Source organism: Schistocerca serialis, chromosome 10 (genome assembly GCF_023864345.2).
Source record: "Schistocerca serialis cubense isolate TAMUIC-IGC-003099 chromosome 10, iqSchSeri2.2, whole genome shotgun sequence".
NCBI classification, from domain to species: domain Eukaryota; kingdom Metazoa; phylum Arthropoda; class Insecta; order Orthoptera; family Acrididae; genus Schistocerca; species Schistocerca serialis.
Genome location: NC_064647.1, coordinates 139,489,472 through 139,508,605, shown reverse-complemented (window position 1 = coordinate 139,508,605; position 19,134 = coordinate 139,489,472). Strand labels below are relative to the sequence as shown.

The window sequence follows — 19,134 nt, the reverse complement described above, 5'->3', positions numbered from 1 at the left end:
ATCCTTGTCCACAGTTTTACACAACCTCGGCTTTCACTATGGACATTTCTGTTGACAGAGTGGGAGGATATAGCTGGATGGCGATGGCGATTTTTAAGGGACATCCGTAGCATAAATACTGATGAATTGGTGTGGCTTGACAGTTCTGGTCACGTTGTTAAGCAGGGCTGGAAGACGACACAGATAAAGAAACAATGGCAATGCCTTCTGGCAAGAGTGGCAGACTACTATTTCTTCATGGAGACATCTCACAGGGTTTTCTCCCAAAAAGTCTCCTGATTTTTAAATCAAAGAAAACAGTAGATTATCATGAGGAAATGAACCACGTTAAATTTACAAAGTGGTTCGAACATTCACTAATACCAAATCTTCAATTGTACTAGAGTTGTTGACAAGGCACTTAACATGGCACACCAAAAGGAGGAAATGATTGTTCAGTTTCAGCATGCAGCTTACAGAAAAAATATATACACATAAGCCACAGTTCACCCTGTACAAAATCTATGAACTGGCAAAAAACATGGGCACGCAGTCATTAGGCTCCCGCCTTACAACTGCCATTTCAACCCAATAGAAATAATATGGGCCATATGGGCCCAAATTAAAGGTTACATTGGCGGGAATAACAATAAATTTATCCTTAAAAAAAAAAAAAAAAAAAAAAAAAAAAAAAAAAAAAAAAAAAAAAAAAAAAAGGAGGAGCTGTCAGGAGCATCACCAATCACCACTGAAGATTGGAAGAAAGCCATCAAACATATGCACAACATCATCATGGAAAGGGTGTGGCAGAATGAAGCTCTTTGGAAAATTCAGTGGAGGTGATTATTTCCTTAAATGACAACAGTGGCAGTGACAGTGATGCCTCAAGAATCCATCACAGCTCTGAGTGTGGAGTTTTTCCATTATCCCAACAGAGACAGAGCACAGGCAACTCCAGCTGCGTGTTTGGCGTGCACAGTTCACATCTGCAAGTGCCTACATAACAAAATTATATCATTGTAAGTTCTGAAATTTCAATAAGAAGACCTTAATAGCAACTAATTTCAAAGGAAGTTCACCTTGGGAATTCAGTATGCATCACACAAAATAAATATTACCGTTTATAATATAACTGCTGTAATACAGAGACCCTGTTATTTGCATCACTTTTGTTCTTTCTAAATGACAGAGGTTGGCCTATTTAAGATACGTTTTCCCACTGTGACAACCAAGCTCAATTTTATTTTTGGTTGCATTAGAATTAAGTAAGTGGATCAGGAAAATTAATAACAGTTTCATTGCAAACCTACAGTGAACTGTTTCTCATTCTGAAACTGTTCCGGCACCCAATTAGTAGCTGACATGTGAGCAGACCATTGTGCATCACATTCAACTCAAATTATCTGGCACTAGAGATCTCTGACAGAGTTATGGTTTTGAGCATATGACAATATGATGTATTCTTAAGATTTAATTTGCATAATGTATTCACCCAAGTTCAATAATTAAAAAAATCCCCGCACATCGAAAATCCAGTAACGTCGTGACAAAACGTCTTAATAATTTGTTGCCACAGATAAAGCTAAAATGAAAATGTAGTGTAGCTCTTTCAGAACACAATTTCCATGATTATAAAGTGAGTACATGTGTGTTAGATGTGGGATACGGTAACTCTGTTCGGGGCCTCCACATGCTCCTGTCGAAGTGTCAATCCTAAAGTAATTTTGGACAGACTATTGTAGTTATGGTAGTACTGGTTTTGTTCATAAACAACCTTCTGTTTTATGTTCACAGTTCCATCCACTGATGATTTATGTTTCCATGCACAGCCACCTTTTATTTAATTTGTGCCTTGAAAATGATGAAGCGTTCGCCCGCAAAAGATCAGTGGTGACTAACGATGCTACCTGACTGCTTTCCCCTAAATTATTTGCAAGAGAGAGAGAGAGAGAGAGAGAGAGAGAGAGAGAGAGAGAGAGAGATTCCCACCTGTGGTCCGGTTACAAGAATTATCTTGTCAATCTCAGAGCCTCTCTTGACACCGCGCACGTCACCGGGAACGAAGCCAATGCTAGCCAGTAGCTCTAAGAACTGCTTCTTCATGTCCGCCAGAGTCAGCAGCGTCTTGTACGACAGGAAGTTCTCCTGCGCAAACACTTGGCCAGCTCTTCTGCTCGTATTGCAGTGCTTCAGCCATTCCTGTTAAAAAGGAACCTGCAGTTTAATCTCAAAATGTCAAGGCTAACCTGTAAGCATACAGCAACTCTGAAATTACATGGGCAGGAGTGACTTTTCCATTTTCTTGGCAAGTGTTCCTCTTACCTACACTTTTGCTGTTTCTTCATCTACGCGAAAGACTGAATTTTAATGATTTAGAGAGATAGAGATGCATACAACTGACCTATTCTGGTGCTCCTATTTTGACAACTGTTATTCAACCACACTAGTTTTGCACTTAGCCTGACATGTCTGTTAAAGGAAACTTGTGGTGACATTGAAATTAAAAAAAATATATCCATTTTTTCAGTTGTTGTATACACCGAGAAAGTCTGAACAGCTTCACAAGCAAGTTGTCTGGTAATTTGAACAGCTGAAAACATTCTGATGGGTCAAGCACACAGGTAAACAGATGAGCCAACTGAAGTGCCCTCACTCCCAGATGCAAAAATATGTGGTCGATTATTAATATAAAGAGTGATAGGGTGTAAGCAATAACTGTTTGCAACGTACCGCAGCAATGTAAAGGAAGTCAAGATGAACAATTTGTCAGAAGACACTTGCCAGGAAATAAACTCAAACTGGGCATCAAAAGCGACCTAAGGTATAGCCAGGGAAAAAACCTCCCAGATTTCTCCCGGATTTCCCGGTTAAAAATACACTTTCTCCCGTGTGAAAACATACTTTTTCCCTGTTAACTGACAGTATTATTTTCTCTCGGAACTGTATAACTTATAAGTCCTTTGAATGGTTATGGCTTTATACATGTGTGTAGAATCTCCCGGCACTTCAGAAAACTTAACACAAGGGAAAAAACACATTTTGGAAAGATCTTTGATGTGCAGCAACACGTACGCTGCATATTTTCATATTACGAAAGTATAAATTCGAATTCCACCAAACACTGCATGTTACTTTCCGAAGCATTGAAATCGAGACTGCGTTACACTTTTGTAAGCCAGTCATAGCTCATGTCACGTGATCTCGTCAGCCGATGATAGCGGGTATTCAGAGCTTAGGACACGTGATGTAAGCCAATAGCAACATCACTGTTAAGGAGCGCGAACACACAAACACAAAAAGTGAATGGTTTCAATTAATATACATAGTGTTGCTACACGAAAAGCAAAGATTTCACATATAATATTGATCTATAAGAATAATACGCTGCAAGAGAAGCTAAGCTTTCACATATAATGTTGTCTTTTATGGGCATATTACAATTCAAGATGTGCCAGTAATATTTTAATAATGACATAAACGTCTGATCTTCTGGGCTCAAAATTCATCTAAATGGCTCGTCATCAAAGAGTTTATTTTTAAATTAGAGTCAAACACTCCGTGATTTAAGAAATTCATCATACATTCTTGCACATAGTTCAACTTGCGTAAAAGGAAATTTACTTTGATGGCAGTGCTTTTCAAACCACCTGTTAGAAATAGGTTCGTTTCTGCAGCTGCCACAGAGCGCCAGGTGACAGGTGTCACCACACTTGCGCAGCTATGATGCCGTAGGGAGACCATATGTTCGTACATGTAAAACATTAAAAGATCTTACATTATGTCAAAAAAGAAAAAAGACATCACAGGATACTCCAAGGGCATCGAAATTTCGTGACTCATACTAAAATGTGCATATTTAAACTGCATATTTAAAGTGCACATTCATATGTCCAGATTCCCAGTGAAGAAGGCCATGACCTAATATTAAGCTTTATGTAGTTTTCGGGATGTAAATTTTCTTGGAGTACCAGCACTGTGTTATCTCATGTTTGGTTCTTTATTATGGCATAACGCCATATGTGCTAGAAGTTGAAAACGTGCACTTGAAATGCAGTGAACCGTGTGTGGAATTAAACACTTCCGTTTAGAATATATTGTCTGCCTCAGCGGAAAAGATTAATAAAAGAAAATTTCTTTAGCAAATCAACAAGAATAACTTCATTGTTCTGCATGGCAATTAATGTTTGACTGTCAGAAAGGTGGAAATAAAATCAAATCTGAAACTAATAACACATTTTAGCCTTCTGTAATTATGTGAATGTATTTTAATTCACTTGGCAGTTCCCGGCCACAGAAATCTGTTTTGTTTTCATTTGACGTGAGAGAAGTGAACAAAGGAGAAACAGCAAAATCACTAAATGTAAACACGGGTCACGTGGAGACTACCCACTTCCACACTATAACTCAGACTGCTCTGCGCATCAGCCCCGGATCTACGATATTTCCGAAATGGGCAATACCCTGCCACTCCCTCAAGCGTTTGGGATAGGATGTCAAAAATTAAAAAAATAATCGAATTTTCAAAAATATGTTCATTTTATAGTGCACGTCTTTCTGAAAAGTCTGATGCATAAAACATATGTGTTTGAGGAAAAGTAAGACATGTTATTTGGTCGTAAGTGTGCCAAAGTGCAGTGCCACACCTCTCCACACAGCATTCTCCTATCGTATGTCACTATATTTCGGTCTGTGGAATCAAAACGTGTATATTTTGTAATGGATACCATCAAACCATACTCAGAACAGTGAAAATTAAAATGTCCTTTAAAAAGAACCCTCTCTTCAGAAAATTTGCACTCTGTATTCCCTAACAGCTAACAGCTTGCTGCTTTGTGTGACATAAAATTAAATATACGATACATAATCCCAGTAAAGAGATGAGACAAGCAAGACAATACACATTTCTTCAATCCTTAGCACCTAGAATTTTTTTCTCTCTAATCTTGCTGTTGACAGATGTGAAAATTACCGAACTATCAGTTTAATAAGTCACAGCTGCAAAATACTAACGCGAATTCTTTACAGACGAATGGAAAAATTGGTAGAAGACGACCTCGGGGAAGATCAGTTTGGATTCTGTAGAAATATTGGAACACGTGAGGCAATACTGACCCTACGACTTATCTTGGAAGTTAGATTAAGAAAAGGCAAACCTACGTTTCTAGCATTTGTAGACTTAGAGAAAGCTTTTGACAATGTTGACTGGAATACTCTCTTTCAGATTCTGAAGGTGGCAGGGGTAAATTACAGAGAGCGAAAGGCTATTTACAATTTGTACAGAATCCAGATGGCAGTTATAAGAGTCGAGGGGCATGAAAGGGAGGCAGTGGTTGGGAAGCGAGTGAGACAGGGTTGTAGCCTATCCCCAATGTTATTCAATCTGTATATTGAGCAAGAAGTGAAGGAAACAAAAGAAAAATTTGGAGTAGGTATTAAAATCCATGGAGAAGAAATAAAAACTTTGAGGTTCGCCGATGACATTGTAATTCTGTCAGAGACAGCAAAGGACTTGGAAGAGCAGTTGAACGGAATGGACAGTGTCTTGAAAGGAGGGTATAAGATGAACATCAACAAAAGCAAAACGAGGATAATACAATGTAGTCGAATTAGGTCGGGTGATGCTGAGGGAATTAGATTAGGAAATGAGACAATTAAAGTAGTAAAGGAGTTTTGCTATTCGGGGAGCAAACTAACTGATGACGGTCGAAGTAGAGAGGATATAAAATGTAGACTGGCAATGGCAAGGAAAGCGTTTTTGAAGAAGAGAAATTCGTTAACATCGAGTATAGATTTAAGTGTCAGGAAGTCGTTTATGCAAGTATTTGTATGGAGTGTAGCCATGTATGGAAGCGAAACATGTACGATAAATAGTTTAGACAAGAAGAGAATAGAAGCTTTCGAAATGTGGTGCTACAGAAGAATGCTGAAGATTAGATGGGTAGATCACATAACTAATGAGGAGGTATTGAATAGAATTGGGAAGAAGAGGAGTTTGTGGCACAACATGACTAGAAGAAGGGATCGGTTGGTAGGACATGTTCTGAGGCATCAAGGGATCACCAATTTAGTACTGGAGGGCAGCGTGGAGGGTAAAAATCGTAGAGGGAGACCAAGAGATGAATACACTAAGCAGGTTCAGATGGATGTAGGCTGCAGAAGGTACTGGGAGATGGGGAAGCTTGCACAGGATAGAGTAGCATGGAGAGCTGCATCAAACCAGTCTCAGGACTGAAGACCACAACAACAACAACAACAACAACAACAACAATCTTGCTAGTTTTACATGGTGTGCTTTCCTTCCTGCAAACGAATCTATTACCTCAAAGTTCGTCAAATGTTTTGCTACATGAAAAATCGAAATGTCGTTGTCTAATACCGAAAAAGCTGTTAATACAAATAGGACCCAAGACTGGTGTGGTTTTGCCGATCTGATTACATCTATTTTGTCACTGTCTGCTAGATAAAACAAAATAGGGCTTTCTAATACTGCAACAATTGTGACACACACCAAATAAATGAGACTGTTTTGGCACAAATGGTCTTTTTTGTAACAACAGAATATAATTCACAAAGTACCAATATCAAATGCCTGTTAGGCCCACTACAAGCAAAAAGCTCCACGTTAGGAAATAGTTTCACACTTTATTCATATGCTCCAGTTTCTCAAGCACGAGATCTAAAAGTAGTAGTACAAAATTTTAATACAAACTTGGAATCGTCATATTGTTCCATAATTTGTGTGATGTCCTCGTTTCTTCACCTGCCTCATTCTAACAAACAGTTTTGTTATCAGTAATTCTATAACTATTCCTGCCAATGTCAAAGCTTATTTGCAGGTTAACTTCATTAACTCTGCCAGAATCACCAGTTTACTTTTCCCGCGATTATTCTCTGGTTAGGAATTGTTACTTGTTTGTACAACGCATTTTCCACGCTTCTTCCAGATCAGAACTTAAAATGTCTGCTAGCCGGGGACTGTAAAACTGGCCCTTACTAGTATAGCGATCTGGCCAAAAATTTTCTGTCAAAATTCATTTTCTTGGATACACAGAGAAGGTAATACATAATCTTTTTTACCTGTTATTCGTTTATTTCCACTCCTGTAGTCTGAATCTATGGATTTCGAAGTAATTATAACAACGCTCATCATTCACAAACTCTATCAACCACACAATCGGACAGCGGTTGGTATTCATCCGTTCAGCCTTATTTCGCTCAGCTCGTATAGCCAATTGTAGGGAAGTTTGTTTCTACATGCTATGAGGATTTCCATGACGGAGACATCATGTACACTATGCACGCATTCACAAATCAATTTACGATTCATTCAGAAATAAACTTAGAATGTGTTCAAAAATGAAATGTTCAAAAACTGACACGAATGCGTTTCAAAGTCATATGAATAATGGATAGACTAATGTGGGCTGGATACTAGTCGCTTTGTGAAACAAGGTTTTCTTCCCCTCAAGAACATGAATTTGCCCCTCCCTGCTGCGCATGCATGAATCTGGCAGGTTGGGCGCTCCAGTAAAATTTTTCCCGGTAGCATCGATCTGCTTGCTGCGACTGCTTACACAACCAACAGCCACATTTCTGTATCCAGAAGTGGGAGAAGGTACTACTCAACTGCACAAGTGCATGATCCCACTTGTAACTGCTAAAATGAATCTAATGTAAACAGTTGTGGCGTCACTCTCATTGGAGGCAATTTGTTGTTACGAAGCATTGCATAGTCTTCCTAAAGCCTTTGACACATTTTGCTGTTGGCAGACACTTGTATGAGCACTGTGTTTTCCTGCCTCGAGATGAGTGGGTGTTGTGTCGTCTTCATCATCATCATCATCATTCATCCCCATCACGGTCGGAGGAAGGCAATGGCAAACCACCTCCCCTAGGACCTTGCCTAGTAAAGCGGTGCGGGCCTCCCGCATTGTTCCCCTACGCTCTGTAAAGATGCATGGGACTTCATTTCATTTCATTTTTTGTTGTTGTATTTGGTGCATTTCCCTTGCAATTTAAGTTTTATTTTCATTTTTTCTCTTGTTCATGTTTTATTGTTGCAGTATTATTCTGCAGTAGTGGAATACAGTAATATCCTTTGTTAGAGTATCGGTTCTTACCAGTCAAAATTACAAAAATGTAACTGAAAACAAAAACAATAAAAAATTCCCCGGTTTTTCCCAGTTTTCTCTGGGATGAAAAAATTCCTGGGTTTTTCCTGGATCTCCCAGTTGTCCCGGGTTGTATACACCCAGATAGCACATGCATGCTGCACAAGATTTTGAATGTCCTCGTACCCTCTCACACTACCCACTTGTCACTCTTTAACCATTTGAAGCTCATTTATTTTTCTTGCTAAAATTGTCCTGCAAAACTGACATTTGTCCACATTTTCCCCTCTACATTTTGTGACACTTGATAGTGTAAAACTAAAAATTAAATCATTTTGTTTCTCTAGCCTTCATACTATGAGACAACTGTGCTTGTAAAAGTTAAGTTTAGATTGAATTGTAAACATAATTAATTTTTTTATAATGTTACATGAATCTTTTCTTTTAGCATCCTCACAGGAAGTTTAAATGACTAATGAGAATGAAATAAAATATTTCAAAATCTGACCGACTAAGCCGATGGTGTAAGAAGGCTAGAGAACATTCAAAATTTCACATGGCGTGTATATAATGTAGATTAGGTGACTTCTATAGATCTATACGAGCTTGTTTCCCAGCCTGATACATGACTAGTTCCCTATATCAACTTGTTCATCTCAACTTCCCCCTACACCACTGGGGTACATTGTAAACTGTTATCGTTTGCACCCTGTATAGTTCTTTTCATTGGAAACAAAAACAGTCATACTGAGCTTTCATATTTAAAAAAGTAAGTAAATAAGGCATTCTTGAGCATTGGCCTGGTTTTTTTTTTTTGTTTTTTTTTTGTTTTTTTTTTTTTTAGGTCTGGCTGGAATTTGACAGAAATGAAAACAAGAAAAAACTGAATATTACAAATGCTCAACAGTTTCTTTGGCACTCACCTTGTATGCCCTAAGAGCAGTGAGCTGGTCACTATAAGCAGTAGCAAACTCCCGCTTCTTTGCATCAGCTGCTTCTTTCAGTGCAAATGGAGCCACAAAGGGAGATTTGTGACTGAGACATGCTGCCATTGTTAGCGCTGAATCTAGGCAGCAAAATATGGCTCCATACAACATAAGTTTTCCTATCCTGTGAATAGACATATTTCAATGCAAAGTTGATTCTATTTTGCTCAAAATAGTGAACATATAATTTAATTAGTGTTTCATAAACATGCACAGGGTGAGCCAATTTTATTAGGGTTACTTTTATTTTTAATTTTTGGTGATAATCAGTCCTAAGGTAAATGTAAACACAGCCAACTCAACACATATTATGTTCTGATCTATAATGAATTTATTGCAACTCTCACTTTAGGGGCAGCAACAGCTACTGAATACAAAAATAGCATTCTGCAACAGCAAATTAGTCTTCACAAGCAAGCAATAGTAACTTCTGACTGAAATTAATATATTGTTGACGCTGTACAGCACAGGCGCGCATCCAACGGTCTGCGGGCTGGATTTGGCTCACGATTGATTTCAATTCAATCTACAAAAGAAAAACATGGGGCAGAGTCATGTTATTTACAAGCTAAGCTGCAACCACTGTCCTGCATTCTACGTGTGGATGACAACCAACATGCTGTCTCTTCGCTCGAATGGCCACTAACAAACTGAGGCCAAGAAACAGCAGGACTACTCAACTGCTGAGCATGCTGCCCAACATGATGTTATTCATTTCAATAACAGTTTCACAGCCTGTGCCATCTGGACCTTTCTCACCAACACCAGCTTTTCTGAACTGAGCAGGTGGAAACTCTCTCATCAATACATCTATGTAAACCTTCTGGCATCAACCTTCATAAATTATTGTCCTTTACCCCCCTATCCCCTTCCCTGTTCCCATTCTAGCATTACACAGCCCTCTATTCCACCAACGCACTCTCAGCCCAACTGCACCTAGCTGCCCTACCCTGTCCCTACCTCATCCCTGTACACTCCCACAAGCAGCACCGACCATCCTCCACCCCCATCCCACTATCCCTCCCCCTCCCCTCCCCAGCCTCTTTCTTACACTGACCACCCTAGTTGCTTCTTCCATCATGAGCACTGCTTGCAGCATGGGTTCAGCAGCCAGAGACTGTGTGTGTGTGTGTGTGTGTGTGTGTGTGTGTGTGTGTGTGTGTGTGTGTGTGTGTGGGTCCACATGAGCAAGCGTCTGCATGTTGTCTAATTCTGACAAAGGCTTGTTTGGCCAAAAGCTTTAGCTAACAGTCTTTTTGTTGCAGTATCTAAGCTGTATGGTGAGTAGCAACTACCCTTTTCATAATATTGGCATGAACTATTTGTTGACTTGGCAAATCAGAAGACAAGCTACACTACACGGTTTGTAGAAAAAGTAATGAGTCTTATTTTTTTTCTAAAACATCTTTATGTCACAGTGCCCTAGCTTGTGGCTGGTACGATGGAGGGGGAAGTCACTTTCAAAACACACATGGCCTCATCAGTTGTCTATGAGCTTCTGTGGTGTTTGCATTGTCACTTTACTGTACTGCTGTCTATACGGTCAGACGAAGCTTAAAAATGCAACTTTCCATTGAAAAGTGTTACACCATCAAATTCTGTGTGGGACTCAGATAACTGGCTATGGAGATGTTGGTCACAATTCAGAAAGTGTTCAAACGTCGATCAAGAGATGCTGTTTTTAGATGGCATAAGTTCCTCAGAGATGGTTGAGAGGATGTGGAACACAAACTGAGCACAGGACACCCACGGAATATAGTGAGGTCAAGACCTGCTGCATACTGGAAGCTGCATCACGACAATGCAGCAGGCCATACCTGCTCCACAGCCTACCACTATCTGGTCCAGAACAGCATTACAACACTTCCCCTGTCTACTTATAGCCCCAAAGCTGCCCGTGGACTTTTTTCCTGTTCCCTGTGTGAAGACAGCGCTCAGACGGCAACACCACGAGAACACTGCAGAGGTCAAAGCGGCTTTGACTCACTGCTCGGTGGATATTCCTGAAAAGGATTTTTGGGGCAACTTACAAGTGTTAACTCTAGAGGAACCTATTTTGAATAATTTTAACTGTTTGTAGTATTATCTTCAGTAACCTTTCCCCATTTTTGGACTCATTACTTTTCATACAACCCCTGTTTACTACTTCTGAGAGACAGGAAGTACTTGGTACTAAACTGTCACCCCATAAATGTTGATTGGCACAAGCACAGTAAATGCAGTACATGTTTATGATGAACTTGGGAAATAAAAGCACACGCTCTACTGACAAAAAACCATTTTCAACAGTTGTGTCTCAATATCGATTATCTTGATATTCCTGGACAAGTAAGTAAGAAACCATGGAACTGTCTGGGAAGTCATGGGAAGCCAGGAAAGAATGAGATGCTATAAGTGGTATGAAGTGATTAACTATATATCAGGAGGAAATATGCCTTGTGGAAAAACTCAACACTAAGTGAAAAGAGTATTCAGTGGAAGATATACAACACACAGCTTTTAACACATACACATTTAAATGGCTCTAAGCAGTATTGCTACATTTACTGTGACTAATTGGGCTGTAGGCATATGCAGTGTAGGCTCGCACACACGTGCTGCAGCGGTTAATTCTTTTTTTGCTTTACTGATGTCTCCATTACCAACTTAAACAGTACGCGCATTTACCTCACGTCGACTGGAAGTGCAGCGAGATGCTTCCCCAGAGGTGTGAGCTCGTTCTCTTCATCCAGCGCCCCTATATCGCGCAGCCTCTTTAATGCCGAATCTATACTCTCAACTGGAGGAGGTTCCAACGTACGTTCTGCAAATATAATTCCACATTAGTTCGAAGTGGCAGTAACACAATTTAATCTAAATGCCAACAGGAATACTTGCATATAAAAAATTAACTGCACAGTGTAGCCCACAAAATAAAAAGTGAAAGAGTAAGGAGATCATAATAATGAATCAGAACTTTCCCTTCAGCTTCCTTCCTTAACAAGCTGAGTCAGATATAAAAAAAGTAGTAGAACCAACATACATCTGACGTAAATCCTGGATGGAATATAAATAAAGAAAGGGGTAAAGATAATCATTCACCACAAAGCTGAGTCACTGAACAGTAAACAGGCATGCAAAGAAAACTGAAATTGTTGACGAGTTTCCAGACAATCACCTCTGTGGCTCTTTAAAACACATAAAGTGATATAGAACAAGAACTTTAAAAGCTACAGAGAACAACAAAAATTCCCACATGCAGCAATCATGCTGGAGGTAGCCACAATCAAGCAACAAACACTACAACAATTCACTGTACTTCATCACCTTTCCTTATGGAAGCCCAACACCAATTACTCTGACAGAGTTTTGTGATGAAATGACTCCTAACATTTATTTTCATCAATAACAGGTCAACTACCACTCGCATTTTTCAGACTTTCGCAGTACACTCAATGCATTTTTCAGACTTTCGCATTACACTCAATTTCCCAGAGAATTCCCGATTTTCAGTTTTTGCACACAGATCGCCATCCTGTACAGTGTCACAGTGCTGAAGCTCAGATAAGTGAGAAGTTGTATCTTGTATAGTATGTGAGAAACTAAGGGGCTGTGAGATGTAGGGAGGGATGGAGGGAAAGTTGGTCGAGGGCTGGAAGGGGGAGGCAGCAATCTAATGTGACACCGGTGAGTTCAGCCTGGTATAGACTGCATAATTTTTGCCATCTGTATCCTTCCCCCAAAAATCCTCCCTCCCCCCCCCATCTCTCTCTCTCTCTCTCTCTCTCTCTCTCTCTCTCTCTCTCTCTCTCTCTCAATTACTTGGAGAGGGACTGTCCTTACAACACATCCGTCAAGTATTATGGCTCATATCTCCCTAGCCCCCATTTCATAGCCTCGATGCTTGCCTGTTCACCTCATCGATCCACATTCACCATCTCTTTCCTCTATGTAGTCTCCCAGGCCATTCTTCCACTTAATCATGTACCACATATTTCACCAGTGGCACATACTATTTTCTTGCTGCTTGTTCCTCACAGCCATCAGCTAAGACTGCCTCCACCCTCCTCCTCCTCCTGTCTTCTCCCACTGACAAAATCCTTAGTCCCACATTATTTCCACACATGCTGAAGTGCCATCAAATCAAAAGACTTGCTTTAGGCTGCTGAGCCACATGCAAGAGTCTGGTTTTTTTCAACTGGTAAACAAACGATGTTAGCCTAAACACATTATCACCCCCAGTAAAAAAAAATCTGAACATGCTCTGAAGAGCTACCAATCCATAAAAGGAGAATTTTCTCGAGAAAACTGTAAAATTACAAGGAGGTTTAATGGCAGAATAACATTTAGTTTCAGGAGTTGGAATTCCAGTACTGCCAAATACACACATTTAAAAGTGAAAAAACTATTCCCAGCTTTCAGAACTCTCAGTTCCTTCCTTTGGGATGAAAGATTTGGAAGGACCAATGTTGAGAGACACCCATCTGCCTGTTGTGTGATCAAGAAGAGACAAAGAGAGAGTAGGAGGGAAACAGTTGGTCAGTCAGTTGGCCAGATGGTCGGTATCTCTCAACACCTCCCATATTTATCTCTGTCTCCTCTTGCCCTCACAAGATACAAACCTCACTCAAGTTGGGTTATGAGTGATTTAATTTTCTTTCCTAAACCTATCCCTCTATCTTCCATGCTCCAAAAACGAACTAGGAATATTTTTTTTCATTTTAACAACAATATTAATTTGATAGATTGCAATTCACCACATAGAAGCGATGTTGAACAGCCGGCAGGCACATTTAAAAGTAGATTCAGCTGTTTGATACTTCAGATTCTCTCTCTCTCTCTCTCTCTCTCTCTCTCTCTCTCACTCACTCACTCACTCACTCACTCACACACACACACACACACACACACACACACACACACACACACACACACACACACATTGGTCTGGCTGAGCGCACAATGCTGGGATTGCAGTTTAGCAGGTGAACTGTGGTGCTGATAGTGTTTGGTCAGGTGAGCGGAGAGAGAATATGGTATGTAGCAAGAGGAGGGCTTGGGGATAGGTAGCTAGCAGCTTTGAGGAAGGTACCAGGTGAGTGAGTTTAGAATGTGGGTGGTAGGGGTGGTAAGTGCACAGGCAAGACATGCAACACTGGGGTACCAGTGCCAGTGCATTGTGGTGCATGATCTACATCTACATCTACATCTACATTTGTGCTCCGCAAGCCACCCAACGGTGTGTGGCAGAGGGCACTTGACGTGCCACTGTCATTACCTCCCTTTCCTGTTCCAGTCGCGTACGGTTCGCGGGAAGAACGACTGTCTGAAAGCCTCCGTGCGCGCTCTAATCTCTCTAATTTTACATTCGTGATCTCCTCGGGAGGTATAAGTAGGGGGAAGCAATATATTCGATACCTCATCCAGAAACGCACCCTCTCGAAACCTGGCGAGCAAGCTACACCGCGATGCAGAGCGCCTCTCTTGCAGAGTCTGCCACTTGAGTTTATTAAACATCTCCGTAACGCTATCACGGTTACCAAATAACCCTGTGACGAAACATGCCGCTCTTCTTTGGATCTTCTCTATCTCCTCCGTCAAACCGATCTGGTGCGGATCCTACACTGATGAGCAATACTCAAGTATAGGTCGAACGAGTGTTTTGTAAGCCAGATATGATGATATGAATTGGGAGGGCATGAGAGGATGAAATGTAGACTTGGACTGGAAGGGAGTGGCAGGACAGAGGAAGGGGCAACTGTCAGATATAGGTTGGGGAAGGGGGGAACCAGCAGTTTAGGAAAGATTCAAATTGGGAGGATTATAGCATCAAAGGACACGTTGTCCTGTAATCCCCATGTACGTAGTTCAGAAACGCTGGTGCTGGAGGGAAGGATACAAATGGCACATGTTGTGACATAGCCACTGAACTCTAGCACACAATCCATCAGGTGGTGAACTCTGTTCTCAGCCTCAGTTTGGCAGTGGCCATTCATTCTGATGGACAGCTGGTTGGTGCCCACATAAAATAGTGCATAGTGATTGCAACGCAGCCAGTATACGATGTGGCCGCTTTCATAGGTGTCCCTTCCTCTGATGTGGAAGAATAAGCTTGTGGCAGGGCTGGAGTAGGACATGCTGGGTGAATGAATCAGGCAGGTCTTGCACCTGGGTCCTCCACAGGGATATGGCACCCATGGCAAGGGATTCAGAGTTAGAGAGGCATAGGGATGGATCAACACGTCTTGTAGATTGGGTGAGTGACAGAATAACTCTTTAGAAGATTGGGAAGGATCTTGGGTATGATGTTCTTCATTTCCAGGCTTGATGTTGCATAAAATTTCAGCGAAGGATATGGATCTTTTGCTCCAGTCCTTTCACAGGCTTATCCTGTCTTATCAGGCATCTTCCACGCACTTAAGTGTGAACTGCAAGATAGTGATGTAGAGGTAGATCACAGGCAGGGCCAACTGTGAAAACTGATATGCCATATACCAACACTGCTGCAATCACCATACAGGTTTTTGTCAATTACGACAACCAACCAATTATCCACCAGAATAAATGCCACCGCCCAGCTGAGGCTGAGAACAAAGTTGACCAACCGATGACACAACATGTTCTTTGCTCCCATAATCCTCTTCACCTCCAGCTCTGCTAACTCACTGCCCCCACATCCTGAAACCAATCGTTTCCACCTTCGTGAATCCCGTCACTCCCTCCCAGTCCAAGCCTCCGTGTCATCTTTGTTGTGAGCCACATCTCTCCAGCTCTGTTGCCTGTGTGTCAAATGCCTTGTCCACGCATCTACCACCTCTCCCTACCACATCTCTATCCTGCACATCTGCTACCTCCCTTCGAGCAGCTAGCTACCAGTCCTCTTGCTTCCCACTTCTTTCTCCCAAGAATCTGTGTCTAAAAATTAAAGTGCACAGGTGTGTGTGTGTGTGTGTGTGTGTGTGTGTGTGTGTGTGTGTGTGTGTGTAAGTACGTGCATGCGCACACACTGGCTTGTTGAAAGATTTTTTCTGAAAACTGGAGAAATTTTCATTGTTTTTGTGTGTCTGTCAGCAACTTGACGCTTCTGCTATTCAGTGAGTGGTTTCCTTTACTTTTAAATCACTTACGAAACACATTCAAAGGTAGACCCAGCTATTGGATACGGCCCTTCAAACATGGAGAAACCCTGAATGGAATAACAACAATATGAAAATGTAAATTGCTACTAACCGTATAGAGAAGAAGACGAGTGACAGACAGGTATACCGAAAAAAAGACTGCTAAATATTATTGCCTACCAGACTAAGACTTTCATCAAATACAGGCACAAAAAATGCATGGCCTCTGTATCCATAAAAAACAGTGGCCAAGTGTGTGTGTGTGTGTGTGTGTGTGTGTGTGTGTGTGTGTTTTGTTTTGTCTATATCTGATGAAGGAATTAGTTCAATAGGTAATAATGTGTATCAGTCTTTTTATTACTGTGTCTGTCTGGCACAACACTTGCCCAATGTGGTGAGTACCTATCTATCCTTTCCATACTGATGCTTCAGATTTAGAAACACACACACACACACACACACACACACACACACACACACTGTGCTGACGCCTGACTGAAGTTTGTAGTGAACTTGGCTGGGATGGGTATTGCGTGTACCATATTTACTCGAATCTAAGCCGCACCTTTTTATATTTATAGAAGACGAGCTTTTTTCTTTGCCCCGAGTTACGACCACTGCATTTTCGTACATTATCCAACGAAGTAAATAGAAATTCTGTATTGTTCATCTTCGAATGTAGCAGCCTTTCCAACATTCGTAGCAACAAAAATAAATTTCTTTACACAAAAATACCAACAATGCACAAGGCCTTATGATTGTTGCATGAGTAGATACACTGAGGCTCATTAATATTTCACGTAGTGACACCTATTGATTCGTGGAATTTTGTGAAGTGCTTGTTGGTGTTAGTGAATCATAATGAAGTGCTTTCATTATAGTGCCAAATTCAAGAGGGGATTTATTTCTTTTTCAGAACAAAGTTCTAATCGTGCTGCAGGTCTGCGATACGGGATTGATGAGAGCAACGTCAGGTGATGGCAACTGCAGAGAAACAAATTATTTGAATGTTCAAGTAGCAGGAAAGCATTTAGTGGGCCAAAGTGTGGCCGATATCATGCACTAGAAGTGATTTTAAATGAATTTGCTAAGTAACAGCGTTAGAAATTCCTGCCTGTGAATGCCAAAATTTTAAAAATTAATACACATGAAATTGCTAGAGGGCAAAAAATCGAAAATTTTAAGGCTAGTCGCAGCTGGATTGATCTGTTTATGAAGCACTGGGGTTTTTCACTTCGGAGGCAAATTTCAGTTGCACATAATGCTGAAAAATTATGAAGAAAAACTTGTGGAATTTCAGTGCTTCATAATTAGTAATACCTTCTTGGTCAGATAGGAAATACTGACCAAACTCACGTATATTTTGACATGCCGTCAAATTATATGGTTGACGCCAAAGGAAAGAAATACATAAGTGTTCTTACATCAAGGAGGTGAAAAACAGCGGATCTCCGTCATGATAGTTTGCACACCAGATTGACATAAATTAGCCCCATACATAGTTTTCAGGAGAAAGTCTTTACCGAAAATGGAAGTATTTCCAAAAACTGTAATTGTACGAGAAAACGAAACTGGGTGGTTTTCGGAGGAATGGTGTTGGAATGGATTAGGTGTGTGTGGAATTGTTGTCCTGGTGCAATGCTTGGTTTATGCAGTCTGTTGGTAGTAGATGCATACGCAGGCCATACAACACCTGCAGTACAAAGAAAATTAGAGGATAGCAAAACGGATCTGGCAGTAATTCCAGGCGGAATGACGTCAGTTCTGCAACCACTTGACATCTGTTAGAATAAACCATTTAAGGACAAGCTTGAACGCATGTACACAGACTGGCTTTCGAAAAGCGACAGACAGCTGACACCAACAAGACGTGAAAAATGCGCAAGTTTGTCGCAAGTGTGCCAGTGGATTTATGATGCATGGAAGTGTGTCAAAAGCAGACTGTGGAACAAGCAATTAAAAAATGTTCAATATCCAATGCACTAGATGGCACGGACGACGATCCACTGTATGAAGAAATGAGCAACAAAGAATCGAGTGATAGTGATTCAGAATCATGACTGATATTTTAAACATTTCGTATAAGATGTATTACAAACCTAATAAAATTTTGTTTTAAATTTCAGCATTTAATTTCTAAGTTATTTTCATTCTTATTTTACGAGTGTTACTACTCTGCATTCAAAAGGATAGAAAAGCGTAGAGAGCTGCATCAAACCAGTCTACGGACTGAAGACAACAACACACCGTGCATTTCAAGTCATCACTAAATATCTACTACAAAAATCCGACTGGCAAGACTGTTTGGGGTGTGTGTCAATATGTCCAACTCTAAGTTCTGAATTATTTTTTTCCTACCTGTGACAAGAAATGATTACTAATAGGAACTTTTATGAATCATGAATCACATGCAGTATTCTCTTCACCATAAGAATAATACGAATGTAAACATTATTCCACGTATTCTTTCGTGTTTGCTGCTATCTTATTTAAATCCTGTCTGCGTAATAAACTACGAAACTAGAGTGAGACAACATCAAACATGGAAGAATATACATATCATGTCATGTTTATATTCATATTATTTTTATGCTGAATAGTGATACAGTCAGAAATGAAGCACGGCAAGTGACTAGATTTTAAAATCTAAGATGACTCTAATTTCTGTGCAGAATGTAATGTACTAAAGAGGTGTCTGCAAAGATTTTCAAACAGAGAAAAATTTTCGAACTCTCGTTCAGAACATTTTCTATCATACGCAGTCTATTATTTGGTTGTTGTTGATCATTATCAAAGAAAGCAGCAGTGTAACTAACAACAAATAGCAGTCTCTTGCCATTGTTTCGCTAATGAGACAATTCCTCTCTTCTTTTTTATTGTAAGCGGTGGTAGTGCGCACAAAAGCAAGCCGTGTCGCGAGCGGCAACAGGTCGTAAACACACATTATCAGAATGCGACACA

General features: G+C 40.5%; 1 protein-coding gene across 1 annotated transcript in view; it reads right to left on the bottom strand.

The window, feature by feature from the left end:
• Positions 1–19,134, bottom strand: part of LOC126424534 (putative ATP-dependent RNA helicase DHX57) — a 220,993-nt gene that overhangs the window by 27,666 nt on the left and 174,193 nt on the right. Inside the window, exons 18-20 of the mRNA XM_050087272.1 lie at positions 11,744–11,879; positions 9,014–9,200; positions 1,969–2,178 (exon numbers count right to left, since the gene is read on the bottom strand). Coding sequence (XP_049943229.1) covers positions 1,969–2,178; positions 9,014–9,200; positions 11,744–11,879 — 533 coding nt within the window. The remainder of the gene's footprint in view (positions 1–1,968; positions 2,179–9,013; positions 9,201–11,743; positions 11,880–19,134) is intronic.